This window comes from Aedes aegypti, chromosome 3 (assembly GCF_002204515.2).
Source record: "Aedes aegypti strain LVP_AGWG chromosome 3, AaegL5.0 Primary Assembly, whole genome shotgun sequence".
NCBI lineage: Eukaryota > Metazoa > Arthropoda > Insecta > Diptera > Culicidae > Aedes > Aedes aegypti.
The window spans coordinates 302,579,675-302,601,463 of NC_035109.1; the positions used below are offsets into that span (position 1 = coordinate 302,579,675).

Here is a 21,789-nt window from a genome sequence, read left to right on the forward strand (position 1 = left end):
CCGTAACGCTTGAGCTTAAATTCTTTGTCAATATTCTACAGCTGCACATACTTTTCAAGAAAACTACACATTTAAATATGTAGTACCGTTTTGTCTCAAATTTCGAACAGACTCATATTCCGAACACTCGGTTTTTGTATGGCGATTTGGTTGAAATGTTTCGCTGAAATATGTCATGGTATATGGTAATATGGTAATTTACCAGCAAATGGCAGTCAATTGCAACTCAATTTAAACATCTTTCATTCTATTTTATACCTAGGGAGTAGTGATGATTCTCTAGTTCGAGATCAGTAAATCTAACTAAGATAAATTTATTTGCGAAATTATTCATTTGAATACGATTTATTCGTGCTGTTCGGAATTCGAATCAAGATGTTCGGAATATGAGATAGAATGAACACAGTGTTCGGCATTTGAATCATAATGTTGTTCTATACTTCTACGTAAAAACAATACTACACAAGTTCAAACAAACAGTAGCATCCACTACAAAGCATTGTATTCCACTCCGTGACACCCACCGTACAACACAGTGTGGTCAAAAGTGTTATGCCAAACTTGTCAAATCAAGAATGTTTCTAGTTATAAATTCTGCAACTCTGGTTAAATAAACCGAATATATTTTACTTTGTAGTGATGTTGACTATGTTTTGGTAGAGCTGACATTTTAACATAGTCGGTTGAAAATCGTTGATGCAGTTCATAATTTTACCATGGATTCAGTAGTTTCAACAATAAAATTAATGTTAGTGTAGTTTTTCCAAAATTTATTTAGACTCTTTTTTGGAAACGGCCAAACTTTTTAAACCCGAGTTTTTTTTTCAAAACAATGTAATCTCAAATATGGCAACTTCCACAAAAAAAGATGTTGTATGGTTGACTTGTTTAGGGGCCCAGACAGCCGTAGCGGTAAACGCGCAGCTGTTCAGCAAGACCAAGCTGAGGGTCGTGGGTTCGAATCCCACCGGTCGAGGATCTTTTCGAGTTGGAAATTTTCTCGACTTCCCAGGGCATAGAGTATTTTCGTACCTACCACACGATATACGCATGCAAAAATGGTCATTAGCATAGTAAGCTCTCAGTTAATAACTGTGGAAGTGCTAATAAGAACATTAAGCTGAGAAGCAGGCTTTGTCCCAATAGGGACGTAACGCCAGAAAGAAGAAGAATGGTTGACTTGTGGATAATTAAAAAAAAATTTGAATAAAAATAAAGGAAAAATCCCCCTACACAAAAAAAAACAGTATTTGAAGTTGATTCAAAAAAACGTCATATTTTATTTTAATGAAATTTTGTCTCAAAGTAGGTAGCAGGAAACACGGTTGGTATTAAACATGATTACCTATCTTGAGACAAAATTTAATTATAATAACATATGATTTTTTTTATATCGACTTTAATTCTCGATATTTTTTAAATAAGTCTACGAATGAGTTTTATTTTTCAGTATTTTAGTTTAAAAAAAAAGTTATCCGTACATAAAGTTTTTGCAGGAGTTGCCATTTTTCGATTACATTATTTTGGAAAAAAACGAGTCCCTTTCCAAAAGATAGGCTGGATAAATTTTGGAAAAAAAAAACTAAGTGTGCAACTGGCTTACTTAGTCAAGGTTGACACATTTAGAAAATTTCATGGAAATTTGGGAGTCGTGTCTCAAATATCAAATTGCGCGTCTTCACCAAATTTGAGGATGTTGAATCCGTTGCAGTTCTCAGAAATGTTCCAGCACGGCACAATTTTGTGCTACAGGTGTCAAAGTTGTTAATAATAATAGGTTTATTGATATTTGAATAACATTTAAAATATGATTCAAGTTTTTTTGGCGATTCAATCAATCGATCATGCAAAATAGAACCTGAACTTTTATGTCAGACATAGTTTGATTGAAATAGTTCCATTAAATATCAATTTAATCGATTCTTCGAACATGCTTGCAGCCTATATACAAAATTTGTGGTTTGTTCTATATGGCCAAAATTTTCAAAATCATCAAAGAGTAGCTTTTTGGTAACGTATTTATTACAAACTTTGTTGTTTCGTATTTTTGGCACCTAAATACTGATTTCACATAAATGTTACAAGATAAGAAACTTGCATGCAAGTTGACTGGAATCGATAAATAATGCATGTTTAACAGTCAATATCTCAAAAACTGCAATAGATTCTGTGACCTTAAATCAAGTAAATAGCGGTATTTTGGTGCATGAGACAAAAACTTGTTCTGCTGTGTTCATCTAAAAAAAAAAACTACTCAGAGTAACGTACATGTGCTATTTTTGATGGAAAGTCTAGTTTACTCGATTTGACAAATTTCAGCTTTTTATTTTATCAAAAAGTCATATAAATAATTAACTTTGTGCAAAAAATTTGCTCCCTTGCACCAGTAGTTGCCGTCGTGTTCCAGTAAAGGATCAACGGATGAAAGCAGTTTTTAAATCTATATAAATAAAAATGGAATGGTGTTTGTATGTCACGAAATGGGTAGAGTACGCGTCTACAGACTCACCTGATGCTTTCACTGTTGGATTCGATAGGGGGTGTGACGTGTTCGTGTGTGAGAAAAGCTTAGGAAAAGCGCCGTAAAAATCGGAGAAACTGGATTAAACTAAACTGTCATATTGTACGGGGTACTGCAGGGCATTTTTCAACAGCCTACTTGATGGCAAGACGAAGTTTGCCGGGACCTCTAGTTGGATATATAAAAATGAGGAAAAGCCTCAGAGATGCTCTTAATGCTTCATTCGAAAGATATTAGCTGCTGTTCCGAGGGAAAAAAAAAGTTTTATCATTCTTTTCATATTTTTCCCATATAGTAGAGGTTGAAATCTTTCTTTTGACGCAGAAAGATCTCTGTTAAGGCTTTTCGTTATTTTGTTATGATTTTATATAGCTTAGGTAGTCCACTAATGGCACCGGCACCGTTTATGAGAATTTATATATTTTTTTATTAAGGACACTTTACACCAGAGGGGTGCATTCGTGTCAGAATAGGATGAGAATTTATAATGCCCAACTGCCTTAGATGTTTATAGTGGCTTGACAATTTCATTAGATGGTTTGACTTTTCTTTTTATGACTTTCATGAGCTGTCCAGAATTTGAATCAAAGTGTCCGGAAATCGAGGCAAAAGTAAGGAAGCGTCCGGAATAAGAATCATGGAAAGTACACACATTTTATTTTTTTTAAATCAAAACCTTCACTCACCATTCGAAAGTTAAGTGCTCTCAAAGCTCGACAACGCGAAGGAATCATACAAAATGATTTATTTTATATGCTTTTTAATGAGTTATACTTCACTGAGGCTTTAAGTATCCGTAAAATTAATCAAAACGGTACCTATCAATATTGTAGACATTTTTCCGTATTTTGGGATCCCTGCTTCTTCTTTGGTTAGATTATTTGTACAAAATATAGTAACACATTGTATGACGCTGAAGAAATCTCAAGCCGTCTATTATTGGGGGTTGAGCCCAATAATAGACAGCTTCTAATGATACTTTTATGAATTTCTTTAGATATTCTTCCAAAAATTCTTTTTAGTTTTTCGTCTTAAATTTCTTCAGGGATTCAAAACTCATCAAGGCATAAGACAGGAGCCCAGATAGCCGTAGCGGTAAACGCGCAGCTATTCAGCAAGACCAAGCTGAGGGTCGTGGGTTCGAATCCCACCGGTCGAGGATCTTTTCGGGTTGGAAATTTTCTCGACTTCCCAGGGCATAGAGTATCTTCGTACCTGCCACACGATATACACATGCAAAAATGGTCATTGGCATAGTAAGCTCTCAGTTAATAACTGTGGAAGTGCTCATAAGAACACTAAGCTGAGAAGCAGGCTCTGTCTCAGTGGGGACGTAACGCCAGAAAGAAGAAGAAGAAGGCATAAGTAATTCTATGAAAGATTTCCTCTGAATTACCTAATAAGGTGAACAACAGAATAACGAAAGATTATATTATTTCTCTGGAGATAAATGATTACAGGATCATTAAAACCTCTCAAATGAATTTAATTAAAAAAACGAACTTCTCCAGAAGCCACCAAAATTTTCTTTAGAAATTTTCCTTGAAATCTAGCAGAATTCCTTCCTTGACTACTGGATTCTGAATTCTGCCAGAAAGCCTATAAGAATTCCACCCTAGAATTGAATCCCAGAATATGAATCCTTCCAATGATCGAAAGAACTATTTTAATAGAGATCCTTACAAATAACTCCGTGAATATCCTAATGAATTCCTTCCCAGTATTTTGCTAAATGTTTGTCTACACCGCTACGCTTATTTCGGAAGCAAAGTATTCCAGGAGTTTTGCAACAAATTTCCTTTGAAGATTCGAATTCAAGTGACATTTCAAAAAACACTTATCGTATATATTACTTGTATAATTGGATTTGAAGTGAAATTTCCATTAAAAAGGAAAATTTTGGGACGCAATGTGTCTAACATTTTGGAATTTTTTCTCAAAGTCTTTTGACGCACTTCATGAAAGAATTTGTAATAACATTTTTGGGAAATCCATTTGAAGGAACCCACAAAGGAATTTCTAGTAAAACTTTCAGCCGAATATGTTACTATAAGATTTCATAGTGAATTTCTAAAGGAATTTCGAGGGAAAGTTTTGCAAAAAGTTTTTCAGCTCATACATTTCAAAGTATACAAAGAAGGAATGGTTGTCCTCTAGGAGGAATTCATGTTGAAAATATGAACAAACTTCACATTATTGTTCGTCTAATTTCCAAGAGATTTGTAGCAAAAGTTCTGAAGCCACCCTTCGATATTTCTTTTGGAATTTGAAATACTAAAATTCTTAAAGGAATATCGAAAAAATACTTCTAAAATTTTTCTATAAACCTGTTGGAAGATATTCAAATATTTTTTTTGAATTTCTCAAGAATGTTAATAAAAAGTTTTCTTGGAAAATATAGTAAAGAAACAAGTTTATTCATGCCAATGTATTTTTAAACATTGAAACAATTTTTTTTTGTTGGAGTGAAATTTTTATTATTTTAATTATTATCACCCACAATTCTGGAAAAAAGGTCTAGGTTATTCCTTCGCCAACTCTTGAACGAAACCATAGACATGTTCGTTGAAGTAATTTTAGAGAAGTTCGTAGAGCAACTCTGAAAGAAATTTTAAGCAATGTTGAAAAAAAAAATGAAATATAAAAAAAATCTTTTGTAAGCCTGTTAACTCACTCGAATAGTATTATTTGAGGCTTCTTGTTAATTTAAATAATTGTTTGAAAATATGTAGCTTAGTGTTATAATCTTTGCTAAGTTTAACAAATTATTTTTATTTTCAATTTCAGTCCAATCGTGATAATTGACACCGCCGAGGAGACCCTCTTCAACGACAGCAACAATAACCAACACCGGGAACCAAAGGCTAAACTAAACGGCCACCATGAGTACGTCCCGGAGCTGGAAGACGACGAACCTTTTCCGTCGGCAATGTTTGTCGATAGCCAAGAACAGCAAGACATTATTCCGCCGAAAAGCGTTGTCATCCAAAATCCCTCTCCAATATCGTCTTCAACTCTTGTAGAAAACGACACTGAACTTGATACTACTGGTGCGAATGGTGACGCAATTAGCTCCACCGTAGAGAACGAAACAGCTGTTGTTGTGGTCGAGTCGAACGCTGAAGCTGATAAGAACCAAGTTCAGGTAGATGGGGACGACACCTCAACGGTTGAACACTCGCCGAAGGCAGACAACGAGTCGATTGTTTTGGAGGCGAATTCCTCCCAAGGTGTTACCGATCAGTGCGTGAGTGACACCATGGACATAGATAGTGTGACAGCTTCGAACGAGATAATTTCCGAAACGAGCTTAGTGACCGCAAACATGGACCTGAAACCGGATGTTACGGAATTGGGGCAGTTTACGTGTGATACCATGGCTGAGGATGTGACTGATGATGACGTTGATCTTCTGGCCGTGGTCGGAGACAGCGTGGAGAGCGATTTCGAAGAACTGGTCAAAGCGCAAATCGAACAGTTTGACGACGACAATTCTGAGCAAATTCAACAGATTCATGAGAGAATCATTGTTGGAATTGAAGGCTCGAACAGCATCGGTGAAGAGGGGGGTGCTGAACTTGGGGAGGAATCGGTTATGCCTGTGGAACAAGTAGCTAGTGAGAAGAACGGAGAAGATTTGGATATAGGTGAAGAAAGTGTGGAAATCCGGGAAGAAATTCTCGCCGAAGACGTTCCTGACGGTGTCGCAGAAACGACGGAGATAGTCAACGCAGACCAGCAGCAGGTCGACAATAATCAAGGTGAGTGCTTAGTATCAAATAATTGTTATGGTGCTCTTATCAGCTGTTGTTGCACTTTATTGCCTGTACAGTGATAATGGTGAGCCGTTTCAAACCTAATGAGCCACTCTAGGTTTTTTTATCTGAGATAGGAAGCCCCCTACCTTACGGTATGGTTGTTTGGCGATAAGACGAAATTGATAAAATTACTTATGATACTTGAGAAACTTGATTTTGTTTGTGTTGTTTTAATGACTCAAAAGCGACGATTCGCAAATTAATGATAATTATTTGGTCATCGGTTAAATCTAGACTGTTGATGATGGAAGGTAAACCTTGTTTCTTCCTGTTATGAATTACGAAGTAAGATCTGCTGAATTGAGCCCTAGCATTTGTGGGGGAATTTGAGGATTTGCAGTATTTAGTCCCAGTTACCGGCAACAGTCTTTGGATTGAACAATAATTACAAGCAATAAAAATGTATTAGGGATCTCTGAATTTACTAGATCTTCGAAGATTGCCCAACAAACATTTTTTCCGAATAAGAGCTGAACAAATCGCTCTTAAGCTTGTTTCAGCTTAATACACTATTATTTAGCTTCTAATGTTACTTGGGTGGTCAATGCCGGTATTCAAGAGATATGCGAGGAGTACATACATTCCTGTGGATGAAAGCTCATGTAATGACAGTTATGGTAATACTGGATTAATGTACTAGCTAAGATTTTTCTCAACATCATCCCCATTAGGATTGGTACTTGTGAGGTTCATTTTGGCCCTTGTATCTCTGCCAGTAGCGCACGCAGAGCCATATATTCCAATCTTCATTTACAATTTACATCGACATCCTTTAGTGGCAGCACCAGCACAATATGTCCCTACGACAGCAAACAACAAGAGATGAAACACACGATGGTGTCGCCTCCGGGCGGCCGAATGTCATAACAATAACAATAATGGTACAGAGATCACTAAATAGCAGTTAATGTAAATGATCTCGCCACCTTAAACGGTTTCGAGTTGGCAGTTGGCACCACAAACCGTTGTTGCTTACCGGGCAGAGTACATAAAACACATTTTGCACCTCGCATTCCCGCGTGTGTTTTGGAGCTACCAACTAAACTAGACGCATCGTGTAGCAACTCTGCTACCCTCTGAGGTCCGAAGTTGACGGGAAATGTTCTCACCATCCGCTATTGCACAGTGGGCAAAATCAGGAAATACTGCAACTTTTGGAAGCCGCTGCTTTGGAACGATATCATAAACCTATTAAATATGATTTTACTTATAACAAAAAATCTTCTTTTTATGAATAAATTGTATGTTGGTATTCTTTATTATTTCACTGAACGTGGAGCTTTAAAACCAACAAAAATATTTCATCAATCTCTGACACTTGATCAAATACTATCTTTTTACTTGCAGCAAAAAAGTAAAGTTAAAAGCGTGTTCAAAAATTGGCTTAGATTACTAAAGAAACTATATTTGTTTAATAGAAAACCAGAACGTGAGTTTTGACCGTATTCTAAGGTATACATTTTACTCTTTATGATCGTTCTATTGAAAAATCTTATACTTTTAAAAACATTCACGCATATTTACTGTATATAGCAATTTGTAAACCTTTTTCTTTGAATATTTCGATCGATAATTTCAAAATAAACAATATGTACATGGAAAATAAAATGGATTTAATTACAGCATTGTTTGCCAATTTTGATGATTTTCATTGAGCTCTGGGAGGTCTTATGAATATAAGGCTAATTTTTCTCTTTTGTATTTTAATCAAGTTTTAAACATGCCAAAATGTAGAGAAAAACTTTCTCTACGAACTAAAATGCCCATACAGTCATGTAGGATTTAAAAACGTCGGAAATAATAGAATTGTGAAGCACTGTTTTTCATTATTTTGTACGTATCAATACATTTTGGACTCTCAAAGTATATACAGTAATATCCCGATTTTGTTAGCCCCATGTTGCATTTAGGTTTAACAAAATTGGAAAAAAGCTCCAATCGGGAAAAAAAACTCGACTACTTTTTATTTTTATTCTCGCCTATAGACTTTGTTTAATGTTTTGTTATTGTTTACAGCGTTTTTTTATATTTTTGTATGAACTATAATAATATACAAGATCCCTAACGCAACTGCGATGCAAAGTGAGTTCATGCTTTAGATTATCGTATAGACGTACCTAATATTTCCACATTAAAATAATGTATTTTTTGAAGGCTTACAAAATCGGGGGTAGACAAAATCGGGTCTAAAAAGGTGCTTAAATCGGGGGTAGTTAAAATCGGGGGTAGACTAAATCGGGGGCTGACAAAATCAGGTCATTACTGTATTTTGGATTGTTTGGCGACAAAGTCCACGACAACGGTTGTATAATATACTTGTCCATAGTCTAATCAATCGAATGATAATGGATAACCGAAGAAATTCTACGCTTTTAGTTCAGAAATTCGAAAAAGTTTTTGACTACATTTGAAAAATTTCTGGCGTTTTCAATTTCTTTGTGTAACGTGTTGTAACGGTTGCATGGATGAACCGATGAAAATAAATTAATTTCAGATAATATAAACACATTTTTTATGTACAAACGGTTGATGCAAGTGCGAAATAGTCCTGTCTTTCCAAATGGCATGCGGACTGATTTGGTCTTTCGATTTAAACTGGGAGATTTGCAGGGAAATGGTCCAGGGGGTCTAAATTATATAGGGGTCCAAAATATATTGGTTAACGTAGCATGCACAAAGTGTGCACTTTATATAAGGTACCGTGGGGTAAGTGGATACAGAAAAATCAATCATTAACTTCATTGTTATGTACAGCTAACGTGAATAATGTAATTCAAACTTTTTTCTGTGGATAACAAATAAAGGACTATTATACTTCAAATCGTCATTTATTTTTATTTTTCTGATTGTTATGTATTGAGTATGGAAGACTTAAAAATTTGCGCCAAATGATCCACTTGTCCCACCATGGTGGGTAAGTGGATCATCAATTAAAAAATTCTGTTCTCGAAACAAATGTGGTTTGATTATGTATAATAAAAATGATATTACTCTCGTTCTTGTTATTAGAGCTAGAAACGATACATTATAATACTTTAAAATTAAAAAAAGTTCCTTTATTTAATCAACATATAATAAAAAGTATGTATTTATTAGTTCATACTAAATCTAATAAAAAAAAAAACATTGACTCTAGAAAAATTTGGAGAAAATTCATCCATTTATACGCATAAGTTATACAGAAGTATTGTTGGATTATTCCTAACGATATTTTCGAAAAACACTCTTAGTTTAAAAATATTAGTTACTTTTACTGTGGAATAACAAACTGAAATACTTCTATTTTATTTATGAACATATGTGTATCATCTGTCTAGAACAATTTCTATGGTCAAATAAGGTACAATACAAAGCGTTCAATTGGAAGATTAGTATATTTTGCTCTTTTACAACTCAACTTAGATAAAACACGAAAAGTTTCGTGTACATTTTGAAATTATTATTCTTTTAATTTTTTTTATATGCCAGAAAGGTTAAAAAAACTTTTAGGTGGATTAATTCAAATTTTCTATGGTCAATTTGACAAATTCAAGCTGGGAATGGAAGAAAATAAAGGAAAACAACATTTGCGGATATTAAAGCTTAATAAAATTCTCGTAAGCAATCTGCTAATAAATGATAATAATTCTTGATCCACTTACCCCACCCCATTAAAAAGTAGGGGTAAGTGTACCATGTCCAATATATCTGTATTTATTTATAAAAATCACATATTTTTCATTGTGGTTCATTCAATTAGAACTGAAGTGCTCACCATGTGTCGAAAAAAAAAAATAGAATTCGATTTAAGACAGAGATACAATGGATTTTTGATTGATGGAAAACAATTTTGAAATTAATTACTTTTTGCAGCTAACAAGTTTGCTTGTATTAGTGTACGTTTAGTACCAGTTTTGCAATAGTATCAGTGCGGGCATAATAATATAACCTAAAACGAAGCAATGGTGCAAAAACATTCAACATATTCAAGCATTTATGCTTTATATTGACAAATGATCCACTTACCCCACTGATACACTTCCCCCACTGTACCTTATTCAAAATTCCAAATACCAAATTCCAAATTCCAAATTCCAAATTCCAAATTCCAAATTCCAAACTCCAAACTCCAAATTCCAAATTCCAAATTCCAAATTCCAAATTTCAAATTCCAAATTCCAAATTCCAAATTCCAAATTCCAAATTCCAAATTCCAAATTCCAAATTCCATTGTAATGAATTGAGTAAATTTAGCCGAATGAACTAAATATGTTACGTGGGATTGGCTCAAATGAATTAAAATGGCTTGAAGTTGCTTGAAATAGCTTCAAACGGTTTATAATAGCTTAGATTGGCTAAACATTACTTCAAATGGCCTAAAATGGCTTTATATCGTTTAAAATAGCTTAAAATAAGAATTCACCGGTTGGAAAAATTGACAAATAAAAATCGTGCGTTGAAGCTAAATATCGCAATGGCAAAGTTTTGTGAGAAATGCTCTCTCCAAATCAATGTTGACAGTGAACTATATACACTGTGTGAAGGACATTGCGCCAAATTGTTTCATGCCACCTGTGTTGGTATCACAGAAACCGCCTTGTATGCTCTATCGACCAACATTATTTGGATCTGCGATGCTTGTATGGTGTTGTTTTGTAGAATAAGAGAGCGAATACATGTCGATGTGTCTACAACCACAGAATCACTCAGATCGACTGAAGATGAAATTAATGATCTCAAGTCCACCGTAGCAGAAATTTCCAAAACCCTCGCGAATATCGTGCGGAAACTAGAAGCAGCAACTCCGTTTCGTCATTCTACGCCTACGTCATCGCCCAATGTTTTGGATGGATCTGATGAAATCAACTCGTGTGGAAGACTACCAGCGGAGTCGTCGCAGTGTTCCGAACAGATGCCTGAAAGCGAATCGTTTTCGATATACCTCACCAATATCGATAGAAGCGTAACTGAGAATGTTATAAGTGAGATGGTATCACGCTCATTGCATATTCCTATTTCTTGTTGTAAGGAAGTAGTGAAGCTTGTTTCAAAACACAAGAACACGAACACATTGGATTACGTATCTTTCAAAGTTCTCTTGAATGTGAAGTTTAAACCACTAGCATTGAGCGCTTCTACATGGCCGAAGGGAATTAAATTTCGCGAGTTTCGTAACCGGATGAGTGAAACGTGGAAGCCTTCTATTTAAATGTTAACTCTAATGATTTTGATTGACGAATCGATTGTATGTGTTTGTTTTACTATAATATGTTCCAAATTATTTCGAATTGTGATTGCTGGATTTGATAATGTAAGGAATGTTGTTGTGGTATTAATTCATGTTTTGAGGTTTTGAAACAGTTTGATTGTTATTAGATTATAGTTATAGATTATAGTGTTTCTTTTTTGTTTGATTTACCGAAGAGATCTGTGCTGTTTTTGCTTTAAGTTCGTGCTCCTGTTTGTTTTTAATTCGAATGTTGTATGTATCACAGTAAATGCTGCTCGCAATAGAATAGAACGCATTGGAACATTTGAAAGTATAATTTTAAGTTATACAGTCTGTACGGCTCTATGTCGAAGGCGGTGATACAAATAAATAAATAAATGGCCTAAAATAGCTAGAAATGGCTTATAATAGCTGGCCTATAATGGCTTTAAATGACTTTAAACACCCTCAAATTACTTCAAAATGGCTTAAAATAGCTTAAAATGGCTTGAAATGGCTTGAAATGGCTTAAAATCACTTTGCTTATTACGATTATTTTGATTTGGTTAAAACGGCTTAAAAGACATAAAATAACTCTAAACGTCATACACAAGTTAAAACGGCTAGAAATGGCTTCAAAGGGTTTTAAATGGCTTAAAACTAAATTGATTGAATTGAGCTTGAATTGACTTTCAACGACTTAAAATGGCATAATATGGTTTAAAACGATTTAAAACGGCTCAAACGATTAACAATGGCTTGGGTGGCCTCAAATGGCTTTAAATGGCTAAAAATTGCTGTATATGGTTTGATATTGCTTAAAACGGCTTGGACAGTCCCTAATATAAAAAAGATATTGTGCAGTCATTTTTTGCCAGATCTGGTGCATGTTTGATACGATAATGTCTCATTTTACACCATATGACTAAAATACTTGAAGTTTCTGATTACTTTCGCCTATAGTTTAAAGTGATTACCCCTCTATCGGCAGCTTCATTTTTTATCGTTAAAAAAATATTCAAATCGCGATAACTTTTTTGTTTCTGAATATTTTTGCAACATTTGTTCACAAGATCTCAAAAAACTCTTCTAGTTTATGAATCCGTGTCGATATTAATCATTGGTGGTCTAGTTTTGAAAATGTTCCAATGTTCCTTAGGGGACCGACATTCTCCATATAAAATGTCACTGGCGGCCATTTTGTTTTTGATCAATTGACCAAAAAAAAGTGTACTGAACAATGCCTGGTTATAAAGAGCTATTCTGAAAAAAAAAAACATACAAATCGGCTCAGTATTTTTGAAGAAATCTGAAAATTACGATATGAGGTTTTTTAGAGTTTAGAGTTTACAAGATCTTTATTTGTCCAGCATGGTACCAGAAACATCAATGTTCATTACTCAAAGACAGCTGCACCAAATTGCTTCATACTTGCATCAATGTATCATTCCAAGGAGTGAATATCCGAATACGTTATAAATTCGGTAGCCTGGTATATTTACGTGGGATATGGCTACGCGTCGGTCCCCCAAAGAATTTTGGAATATGTACTGATCCAGATGACCAATTAAAAATTTCGACAAATATTCTAAAACTAGAAGAGTGTATTGAGAGCTTGTAAAAAATGGTGCAAATTCAGCGGTAAAAATAAAGCTGCCGGTAGAGGGGTTAAAATACATTTCTAAGTGATGCAGGCTTCTTCCTTGCTTTTGACTCCTCTTTCTCCCCCTCTTAATGATCAGCTACAAAAGAGAAGCGATTTTACCCACTCTCAAACTGAGTATACGTGATCTGCGGGATGAAGAGTTTACACGTTTGTATTTGCTTATTTTCATTTTCGTGTAACTTTTCAAAATGACCTATTTAACATTTGTGTTCTTTCTTTTTCATAAATAACTGAGCCACATTGACCTCTTCTGTTGCGTTATTTGTATAAAACGCTAGCCAAGGGCATTGTCTTTCGATATATAGTGAGAAACTTTCCAAATGTTTAACTTTTGCACTGTTATAATTGAAAGAGAGTGGGAGTGGAGAGAAGCTGTCATAATTTGATAGGCCTTTTTAAAGAGGTACGCAAAATCGTTGAAATGGTTAAAAGTTTAACTTTTTCGTTTATATGGTTGAAAGTTTAATTTTCAACCTCTGAAAAAAAAATCCCAAAAATATATTTTGAAATACAAGTTATGTACAACAATTTATGTTATAAATGAAAAAGGATTGACATTGGGTAAATTAGCACAAAATCTGACATTTTCCGAAGTCTGCACAGGACAAGACCGTCCCTTATCATTTCCTAGTGTTTTTATACTTGAAAATAGGAAAATAGGTATTTCAAGGTCTTTGAACGTTTTAAACCAGCCCCTTCTAAAAGTTGCGAATTTTGGTCCGCATTTTGCCCACTGTGCATTGTGAGCACCTAATTATGGGCAGCCAGATAGTCACTGTTATAGGTGCTCCACGAGCTGTTTGTCGTCTTTTGATGCGTTAGCCTGCCCTATGGGATCACCAATCCCCGGTGAAGGGAGCGGGAGCCATCAGGTCAAGCTGACCACCATTCCAAACAAAACGAAAAAATGCACCAACAAACAGTTCGACAGCTCAACGCTACTCTAGTCCACTACCTACTACTAGGTGGTTGCAGTGTTTTGTTGCATTTAGCAGCTACCGCGAGTGCGCGCCCCGTACTTTTCGTTCGCTTACAAGGTGGCACAAGTGGATGGATACTTGTTCTTCATTAAGGTTAATGAGGGATATAAAAATTCCACGCCAGTAAAAATGTTATTTACCAGATGATTTGCTTTTTCACTTATCCCACTACAGACGATAGGGAAGCCAGCGTAGACGACGACTTGGAAGCAGCGTGCACAGCAAAAACTAAATTGTAATATTACGAGGGGATGGACCAGATGAACACACGCCTCTCATGCCGGGGACCTGGGGTCGAATCCATCCCCGAGACAGTCACTGAAAATTTCAGTGACGACTTCCTTCGGAAGGGAAGCAAAGCCGTCGGTCCCGAGATTAACTAGCCCAAGGCTAAAAACTCGTTAATAAAGATGTTAATTTGGTGTGACAAATTAGGGACCGTCCATAAATGACGTAGCATTTTTTCACCGATTTTTTACACCCCCCTCCCCCCTCGTAGCATTTCGTCACAAATGCTGATATTCCCCCTTGGAAAATACGTAGCATATCAAGCACCCCCCCCCCTCTATATATTTTTTTTATTTGTTTTTCTTAACGACTGGGTTGAAGCAAAAAATCGGAATTCAAAAGTTCAATACAAAGTTTTATATTAATTACTGACTGAAATGTAAGTATAATCTAACGAATAACAGTTTGATATACAGTAGCGCTCAAAAGTAATTTGGAAAACAGTTTTAAATAAACATATTTCCTGTTAAAGTTACAAAATTTTGGTTTCCAGTTCCATATAGGCTAAATTGTATTGTTTTTGCTGTTGTTACCATAAATAAAAACAAGTTTACAATAAAAAAAAGTGAAAACATAAAAATAAAATTGTTTGATTGGATTGATTAAGCTAACAGTGACGAGTTAGAGTACAATATATATTATAATGTATTGAACAGAAATTTCGTTATATTGAAGTATTGTTTTTTTTTTTAATTATTCGTTGTTAGGAAATAGATTTCAATGAAAATGATCAACAAAATATATTAATTTGAAATGAATCTTTGTTATCCAAATTAAAATCCAGCAATCAGTGGCCAGATATGAAAAATTTTTGCGATTATTATACAAATTATTCATCTCTATTGATGCTTCAGCTGGACTTGATTGTCGTTCCTCAAACTGAAAAAAACTTACACAACCTCTAATGGAACATCCATCTTATTAACGAGTTATTAAGAAAATTGAATGACAGGGCAATTTCTATAACACTCGAATCTGTTGTCTTCATTAATTTTAAGGCTATTTCATCAAGGGCATTGATATATCAAAACAAATAGATGAATTGATTGGGTGCAAATGGATTGTACCCCGTTTGGCATAAAGTCGTTTGGCATAAGGTCGTTTGGCATAAAGCCGTTTGGCATAAAGTCGTTTGGCATAATGGTCGTTTGACATAATGGCCGTTTGGCATAATGGTCATTTGGCATAATGGCCGTTTGGCATAATGATTGACTTGAAATAAATATCGGCATTTTTTAAGCTTTTACCGAGATCAACACCACCGAGCCCATAGCAAAAAATTTTGGTAGGTTCTAAACAAGCGTGGTGTTCGTTTAGAGATAATCCGAGCTAAGAATTTCAAAAATTTTTGTGACATTATAGAGCATTACTAAATAAAACTCGTGACGGGTCTCTACATCTCAGAACATAGAGTACCTTTGAGCTTGTTGCAATATACATATTTGAAAACAGTAAATTGGTTTCCTCGTTCGCTGTTATTCATCAAGGGAACGCTCATAGAATATTTCGCTGCATATCAAGCTCTGTCCCAGTTTGAACGTATCACTCGCTGAAAATTACTTGATAAAAGAATGATTATTTTTAGTAAAATATCAAAAGATCTATTAATGCGACTTAATGCACAAATAGCCTTTATACGAGAGCAGATTATTTTTCGTTTAAAATGTATCAGACTCTACGCAAAAAAAAATTTTTCACAGTACAGCTCAAATGAACAACACATCTTTAAAAGAAAATATTTGTGGCAAAACTTTTCAACGGTTCAATATAAATTCTGATTTTGGAAGTGTACATCAAAAACACCGTCTATTATCGAGAAAAGGGAAAGTTTGTAATTGAAATAATATATTTTCCAGCATATCTCGTAAGGAGATCACGCGTTTGCCCCAAAAAAGTATATATTGAATATTGAAAGGTTCTGAAATAATTATATTTCTAACAACACATCTGGCAAGAATTGATAATAAAAATGGTTCACAATTAGCTTTACTTAATAATAAAATTTATAACAGTATAAACATAAAGAACAGCATATTTTTAAAAGAAGGCAAAATTTACAATTAAACCAATACAAGAATTGACGCCAAAAATTATTGCGGCAATGACTGGTTCCCCCGAAAAGTGGTGGCGAGAAAGAACGATAAACAGTCAAAAAAAGGAAGTATTCTGCCATTCTCGGCTATACACATGTTTTCAAAAATGCTGAAGACGGTAAAACTCGAAAGAACCGCCAATTAAATAAAGAAGGGTGCATATTAGATGGTCAGTTCGTTCACCCCCTGAAATGTATATAGTTACGACAATTATGGGTGCTAAAAATTTTCCGGGGGAGTGGGCTAGTCGAGGAAATGGGATATTCGGGAAATGGCATTCGGGGGAAACGACATTCGGGGAAAAGTAGCACAACCCATCAAAGTAACTGCAGTAATCGATTTCTCTTTCCGCTGGTAATTTGAGCAGATCAATGTTATCGATTGCCGCCCTTTTGTCAGTTGTATACAAAAATACTTAAAAAATATAGCTCCAAAGAACAGCCTATGCATAAATGAAGTAGAAATTTATTGAAATTTAAAATCAACAGTTTTTATACCTATAATAATGGTTACATCATATTTAGAAAAAAAAAAAATAGAACAATTCATAGAAGGGTAAATTTGTGCTAAATATATAAAAATCTTCAGTGCAAAAATTTGTTCCAATATCGAAACTCAAAAGAAGAATTAATATATGAAAGAAGGGTAATTTCTGGATAAATAATAAAAAACTATTGGCAATAACTTTCCTAATATGCTTAAATTTATTCAAGAGCGAATGATTGTTGAATAGAGTGCCATTTTGTATCAATTGACTCCAAAACAAGCCTTGTGTCATCAGAAAGATTCAATAGAAACGTAAAAACGAAAATTGAGAAATTCTTGGTTTCAGACTCATTATGCCAAACGGCTATTATGCCAAACGACCATTATGCCAAACAACCATTATGCCAAACGACTTTATGCCAAATGACCATTATGCCAAACGACTCTATGCCAAACGACTTTATGCCAAATGACCTACCACCGTGCAAATGAATGCATAATTCACGGAATAGTCTTGTTATATCTTGTTTAAATGTATTATTTGCCAAAAAGAGCGTATTTCATTCTCTTAAAGAAATAAAGCCCCAACAGAAAACATGGAAAAAAACTAAAACAGTTGACTTTATGTCTTGTTAACAAATGTGAAAACAATTTTCTCCAAGTCGTTAAAGCATTGATGTTTAATTAATTTATTGAACTTTTATTTTGTTTATTTAAAAAATCATTAAATTAGACATGAATATAATATAATATTCACATAATTATTTGAAGCTTAATAGAATCTGTTTGATTGTATTTACCAAGAAAATCTAAAATTTCACAGATTTTTTTTAATCTTGTCATATGAATCTTTTGAAGCTCAATCATCATTTTTAAACCCAAGTCTATAAGTCAACAAAAAAAAGTTCAATAAAAATAATTGTATGCCATTTTTTTCAGCACCTCTTTTCACCGACATGATTCAAAATGCTACGTCCACTAGCTAGGACCCCTCCCTCCCCCTCGTCACACATCATCACAAATTCGCGAAGCCCCCCCTCCCCCCTAAAAAGCTACGTCATTTATGGGCGACCCCTTATATCTTTTCAACTTACAAAAGTAGCCAACGACAATTGAAAACCGTGGAGCTTGTTGTTTGAATTGTTGAAAAAAGGTGTAAGAAAGCACGACTGGGATTTGAACCCTAGTCCATCAGATATCTCTCGATTATCTGCTACTGCTACAAGTTGTATGTTGCTTCCCGAAATGAGTTTCTTAGCACTTTCGAATTCAATTGATTTGTTTTTTTACTGTGCAGTGTGCAGGGCCCGATTCAGATCTAGGAAATCGTCGTCGTCGTCGCCGTCTGTCGTGCGAATTAGCGGTCATAACTATTAGGAACGGAGATATATGGGAATTTGCGTGGAATTTGACAACACCAGCCAGGACCCCAAGGCGTGAATGTGTGTAGCGCGGTAGGGCACACAATGATCCGCTACTTCGGCGACGACGACGTCGACGACGACGACGGGAACATTATGGAGAAATTACATTTCCGGCTCGGAATTACCCGGTTCCCGGTGTTACACAAAGTATACATTCTGCCTGCAAATGGAAAATGTTGCATTCCTGGCTGGAATCGTTAAAAGTTAAGACAAGCATAAACAGTGCTGCACGCCGTTTGTTGGTTCCCCCCCGGTTGGTAAGTGTGAGAAAGTATTTTCGTTTTTGAATGAGCTGTAAATGTGGCACAATTAATGGATGACAACGAGCCAAGCGTAATAAAAGGAACGGGGGTGGCAAAATTTATTACCAAATCAGGAGATAGTTGGCACTCACGAGATGGATTTGCGTGAATGGTCGATTACATCACTGTTTATCGTTATAGTGACTCATAAAAGAAATTCTTAAATTTATACTAATATAGTAAAATGCACGACGACAGTAATACAGATCTTAAGTGATGGATATGGTAATGATTCTGCAAAATTTGGATTTGTATCTGTGCACCAGCACTCTTCTCAATTATAATTTCCCCTCGAAATATGTACTCAGCTAGGGCACCCAATTTTGTTTTTTTGGCTTTATTTCAACAGAATGTGTAAACATTGATTCGTTAAACAATTGTGTTAAACAAATTTCACCAAAAACCGATAACTTTACGCACCTCATTTACATGAATTTTCTGTTTGTTTTGCATGACATGAAATCCTATGTGGAACATCCTCAACAACTAAGATAGCTTTAGATTGGAAAAGTCTCTGGAGATTCAAATGGTGGCGGTTCTATTAATAGGAAATTTTGCACTGGCTCGTTAGAAAGCCATCCCGAGTTTCTTTTCGTGAAATTCCTCCAAACATACTCTATGAGAAATTAAACCAGCATTTCTTGTTGGAACAACTTTCAAATTTCTCCAGATAACTAATCTATAATTGCTCTAGGGGTTGTTAATAACATACATTTCTCAGTGTTCCTAAAATTTATTTAAAATCACGAGAAATTTTAATTTTTTTCAATTTCTACTAGAATGTCGTAAGGAATCCTTCAAGTATTTTACTCAAGGTACGATAAGGAACTTCTCAAAAGTTTTCTTCTAGTACTGCCTCTTGTATTTCAGGGATACTGTCAATGTTTTATTTTCAGGGATCAAATTAAGTTAGTTTTTTTTGAGTTCGTTCCAAAATTCATTATTTTTATTACATTGATTCAGACATACGCTACCCGTCATAAATACGGACTCACTAAATAAGTATTGCAACACTCAGTTGAATATTGAATCACCCTCCAAAAAGTTTAGCATCACCTCAAAACCGGTAAATTTACATTGCTATATCTCGAGATCCATTATAATTTACAAAAAAGTGATCTTCAGCAAAGTTGTTCAGCGGATCAAAGACATCCGGAAGGCAAACAATTCGTATTTATAAGTATTAAGCTGAATGAAAATGTTCTGGATCGCAAATATTGAAACGGTAAATATGATAGACCGGTAGAGGATCTATAAGAGTGGGAAATTTTCTGGATTTCTCAAGCATAAAATGAACATTGTTCTACCCATAAAATTGATTCAATGACTGACACAGAAAACCCTTGAATGGAAACGCTTATTTAAAAAGGTTATAGCAATCACGCTATCATGGGTCATTTCTATTAGAGTTTCATGCAATGAAGAGCGACTAACAAACTTGACTAGGTGCCTCTTAATATGGTGTTTAAGGATCAAACCGTCAATAAAGTTAATCTATTAGAAACACAAAAACAGCATAACTCTAAACGTTTCTAAATACTTAACTATTTATATCAATGTTTGCCATCATACATTCAAACTTATTGTTCTTCTTCTTATTTCGGGCACGACGTTCCTACTAGGATAGAGCCTACTTCTCGGTTATCTGGCTCAAACTTTTGTATTTTGTCTTTCAATCAACAAATCGATAATGAGTCAAATAAAAGGGCTCAATCAAGATTCTTTCGAGCCGGCTAACTAAGCGTGTTCTAAGTGCTTAACCTCGTTGAGTGTCACATCCAACTGTAACGATATGTGCGTACACTTTGACGTACCTCACCGAGTCCGCGGTATCACTGTGAAGTGGTGACCCTTGTTAATCACTCCAATAGTCCAACAAACCACTTCTCGATAACCACCATAAACCCATTGAAAACTCTCGAGACGACAACCGACACGGGACACTCAAATGCTGTTAAGCCCTTTGACTTGAATTGTCATCATCGGCGTCGGACGGACGAATTCAATTCAAGCAACGTGTTGCACTGAATAGTTGGCAGATCGGAGTGCCATAAATGCATCCATATGCTCCAGCTGGTCAGAACGAACACTGATAAGGGAATACGGGGTAATAAAGGAAACACGCAATTTCAACTGTTCGATTTTTTATGTGGAAATTGGAAAAATGTTTTTTTTTTCGAGAGAGCGTTCAAATTGGATGTTACTGTCATTTAAAATTATCGAATTAGACTAAAATACTTAGATTAACTTGGAATAGCGTTGACCCGTTTTATCCCAACGGCGCTTTAAACACCTATTTCCACTATGCATCGCCACCGGAGAGGAAACGGGCATGCCCACTAGCCCGTACTAAATCTTTTCAGCAAACAAATGACTTAATTGCTGACAGGCCTGAGCCTGCCGTGGCAAACGATAAATAAGAATACTGCGAACCAACAACAAATGGGATCCCGTCAAAATCCACCGTTTGCGCAGAGAGAGCCCCATCGTGTGTCACAAAGAGGATTGAACCACTTTCCGTTTTTAGCCGGAGCAGTTCGAGCGCGGCCATGGTGGCAAATGACTAACCCGATCGAGTATCAGCCTGATTTTCCCTTTCAAGTTTAAAGCCTCGTTTTTGAGGACACGACACACTGTAGCGACGGGGTCCCTCTGACAAGGCTCTCCACCGATATCGGTATGCATATTCCAATCACGGTGCTTTCCAGACCGTAAGTATCAGAAAAAAAACTTCAACGAATCTGTGCATAATGGTCGATTTCTGCATGTCCTGAAGTTACACCCTTTGAATGGTGTAGGTCCACAAAATGTTAGGAAAACAGTGATAGTTGCCGGTTTTACATTTATAGTTATTTTCAGAAGAGGTACACTATAGACAAACAGACGTACCAGCTGGAACAATTATCAATTTAAAAGCTAACCGAGAACAAGGGTTACGGTCGTATTTATGACCCCCTAAGGGAGTAATTTTGGGTTTTGGTCCGAAATAATTAATCAAGTCAAAGAACATGTCAAAATATAGA

The 21,789-nt window shown here is 35.4% G+C and overlaps 1 protein-coding gene across 3 annotated transcripts in view; it reads left to right on the forward strand.

Moving 5' to 3' along the window:
* The window catches only part of LOC110677878, a 219,135-nt gene extending 212,764 nt beyond the window's left edge, over positions 1-6,371 (forward strand). For all 3 annotated transcript variants that reach the window (XM_021849618.1, XM_021849619.1, XM_021849620.1), the window contains exon 5: positions 5,309-6,371. In XM_021849618.1, the coding sequence (XP_021705310.1) occupies positions 5,309-6,356 (1,048 nt within the window). In that variant the 3' untranslated portion in view covers positions 6,357-6,371. The remainder of the gene's footprint in view (positions 1-5,308) is intronic.
* Positions 6,372-21,789: the final 15,418 nt, after the last annotated feature.